At 42.5% G+C, this 2,539-nt stretch overlaps 1 protein-coding gene across 2 annotated transcripts; it reads right to left on the minus strand.

The window, feature by feature from the left end:
• Positions 1–2,539, minus strand: LOC146563880 (endothelin-2). 2 transcript variants are annotated; one of them, XM_085290327.1, is made up of 5 exons: positions 2,389–2,539; positions 1,801–1,957; positions 1,471–1,584; positions 798–851; positions 1–683 (listed from the first exon to the last, which is right to left on the minus strand). In XM_085290327.1, exons 1-5 carry the CDS (start codon positions 2,504–2,506, stop codon positions 608–610), a joined length of 519 nt encoding a protein of 172 aa, XP_085146453.1. In that variant the 5' UTR covers positions 2,507–2,539; the 3' UTR covers positions 1–607. The 2 variants fall into 2 exon arrangements, with proteins under 2 accessions (XP_085146453.1, XP_085146452.1); XM_085290326.1 differs by having other exon boundaries at positions 1–686.

Genomic DNA, 2,539 nt, shown 5'->3' on the forward strand with positions numbered 1-2,539 from the left:
TCATGTGCATTTTCTTTATTGTTTGATTAAAAGAACTGACAGCTTTATAAATGTATTTACTTTTACACACAATATGCTTTTGTACAGAAATCTTGTAATATCCTTGAAAAAAAAACTTCATTTAACAAAGTCAAAAACCCCCAATGATAGTGAAAAAGTTAATTTTATAAGCTGTAGTATTAGAGCTCTATAATATAGTAAATAGAGTCTTATGCAACAGCAAAAATATGACTCGTACATACGAAGTACAAGTCTCCTCTTCCTCTTTCTGTCTTCTTAGTCGGTGCTGGCCTGGCCTGTCTGCACAGTCACACAGCTCTGACACACCAAAAGGCAAAAGTCACACATGACCTGATAACTCATATCAGCTGCGATCCTCTTCTTCTGTTTCCATTACGCCTGCAGAACTGGCGGCATATTTTCCGCTCCCTAATTGCAGGTACGAACAGACGATCTTTGTGGCGCTTTGGCTTTTCTCCATGGCCTTTCTGTGTGGGACTCATCTCTCAGCCCTTTGTTTCCCCTCCTCTGTATCAAAGGAGGGTAATTTGTTCAGGTGCTCACTGCTCTCTCTCTCATTTTCCCCCTGCTCCAGTAGCTCCACTGTTTAGCCAGCGCGCTTCACCTGAGCCCACGGAGACTTGCCTCTGTCTGAATCATGTGCACCCTGCGCCCTCTTCACTCTGCTGCACACAAAAAAGACAAACGTCAGCCACCAACTTCAAATATCATCATAATCATCATAATATAACTTATATATCGGTTTTAAAGGCATTTTAAAAACTTTCACAGCTCACCTGAGAATGCTGACTGAGTGCCGTTTTTGTCTTTGCAGAGATTTGATTTCAGGGCTGCAGAGAAAGAGCCAATAAAACACCAATAGTCATGCTTAAGCTGAAGGTTGTCACTTTAAAAACTTTTATTGATCATGATCCAGCGCTGCTTATTTTTTAGCACTCTGTGTTGACCTAAAAGACTCTTATCTTTACAGGCTCACTAAATGTTTTATGTTCCAGGCCCACAATCATCAGTTATCGTTTCTGTCAAGGTTTGAAGAATGCTGCCATTCAACCATGCCTCTTCTTGTGTTCTCTGTTTAGCGCTTCACTGATATCCAGATCCAGATACATAAATCACAGGACAGGGACCAGGCCGGCTTTATTACACGATCTGTGTAATCTGCACATCTAAGCCGATCAGAAACAACCTGCTTGAACTTTGTACGCTTACTCCACTCCCTCAGCTCCAGCTGCATTGTTTTGACAGTCACACCCTTGGACAAGTGGGACTCAGTGAAAACATATTTAGGCTAATAATAGCACGAGCTGTTTCCTTATACCTACTTCTCCCTGTCATCCTCAAAGGGAAATATTACCTGCCTTTACCTACAGTGAGCTAAACATATATTCTCAGCTTTGCCTTTAATCTAGTGCTTTACATTGAGGTTTTGAGGCTGTATGAGGTGCTCACCTGAGATAGCAGAATTTGGTGCAGGGTTGGTCATCGCGATTGGCACATGTGCAGCGGCCAGTGGATCGTCTGCGTCGAGAAAAAGCACCACCAAGACCATAAACTGTCGTCTTGCTGTAGAGAGAAATACAAAGTCAGTGCCTTGCTTGTGATATAACCAGCCTGCAGACTTTGCTCTTTGATATCTCACTGCTGCCGACTACAGTGATAATGACAGCAAAGTTGTTCTGCAGCGTCTGGGCTGCAAGGCTGTGAGATGTGTCACTACTATACAGGAAAATATGCTCAGAGCCTTCAGGCATTTTTCACGGCGCTTCCTTTTAAGCTCACCTGGGTGTGTTGATCCATATGATGTCCAGGTGGCAGAAATAGTGACACTCTGAGTCCAGCGAGTTAGAGCAGGCACAGCGTTTGGTCCTCAATCGATGTGTTGGGACTCTTTCTTGAACCTCCACCTCCATCTGGTTCATCACTGGTAGACCTAAACCTAGTCAGAGATGGGAAGGGTTAACCAAACACAACATCAGCTCCAGCTAAGTAACAATACCTGTCAGTAGTCTGGCTCACTTTCGTTATTTTCCACATATTTAAAAAGATATATATATATAGAGAGAGAGAAACACCGATCTAGATTCAAATTGATTCTGATCATTTACAATGACCAAGCAAATGAATCTATGAATACTTTGGCATAATAAGGACTCACAAACACTCCAGTTTCTCTTTGTGATTTTAGGTTTAAAAACAGCAGCAGCTTTAAAGGTGTTACAAACAAGCTGCTGTATGTTGCATATTTAACATGTCACTGCGCACAGTGTGGCTGTGATTAATGCCAGTGTAAATATTTGATTGTAGGCTGTTGTCTTACAAAAAACTGTGCCATGAACACCCCACTGAAAAAGAATATATAGCACTTACCATCTTGCACTGAAGCCCAAAGAGTGACGAGAAGCAGAACGCTGCTCTGAGCAGACATAGTGGACGGATGGAGCTCTGCAGAGACTGTTATCCATACAGTTGCAACTGTGTTCTTCATGTGCTGCCAGTGTCTGGTCTGAAGCTGTCTGAA

The sequence above is a fragment of the Mchenga conophoros genome, linkage group LG11, assembly GCF_057382185.1.
Source record: "Mchenga conophoros isolate Kocher_MC1m ecotype Shallow Benthic linkage group LG11, M_conophoros_male_GT1.1, whole genome shotgun sequence".
NCBI classification, from domain to species: Eukaryota; Metazoa; Chordata; class Actinopteri; order Cichliformes; family Cichlidae; genus Mchenga; species Mchenga conophoros.

What these genes read in the sequence shown, in the direction of transcription:
- LOC146563880 (XM_085290326.1), bottom strand. Translation starts at nt 2,506, where the DNA reads ATGAAGAACACAGTTGCAACTGTATGGATAACAGTCTCTGCAGAGCTC. An exon ending in TTGGGCTTCAGTGCAAGATG is followed by an intron (nt 1,958 to 2,388) that starts GTAAGTGCTATA and finishes ATCTCTGACTAG; the next exon opens with GTTTAGGTCTACCAGTGATG. An exon ending in ATATGGATCAACACACCCAG is followed by an intron (nt 1,585 to 1,800) that starts GTGAGCTTAAAA and finishes TTCTCTCTACAG; the next exon opens with CAAGACGACAGTTTATGGTC.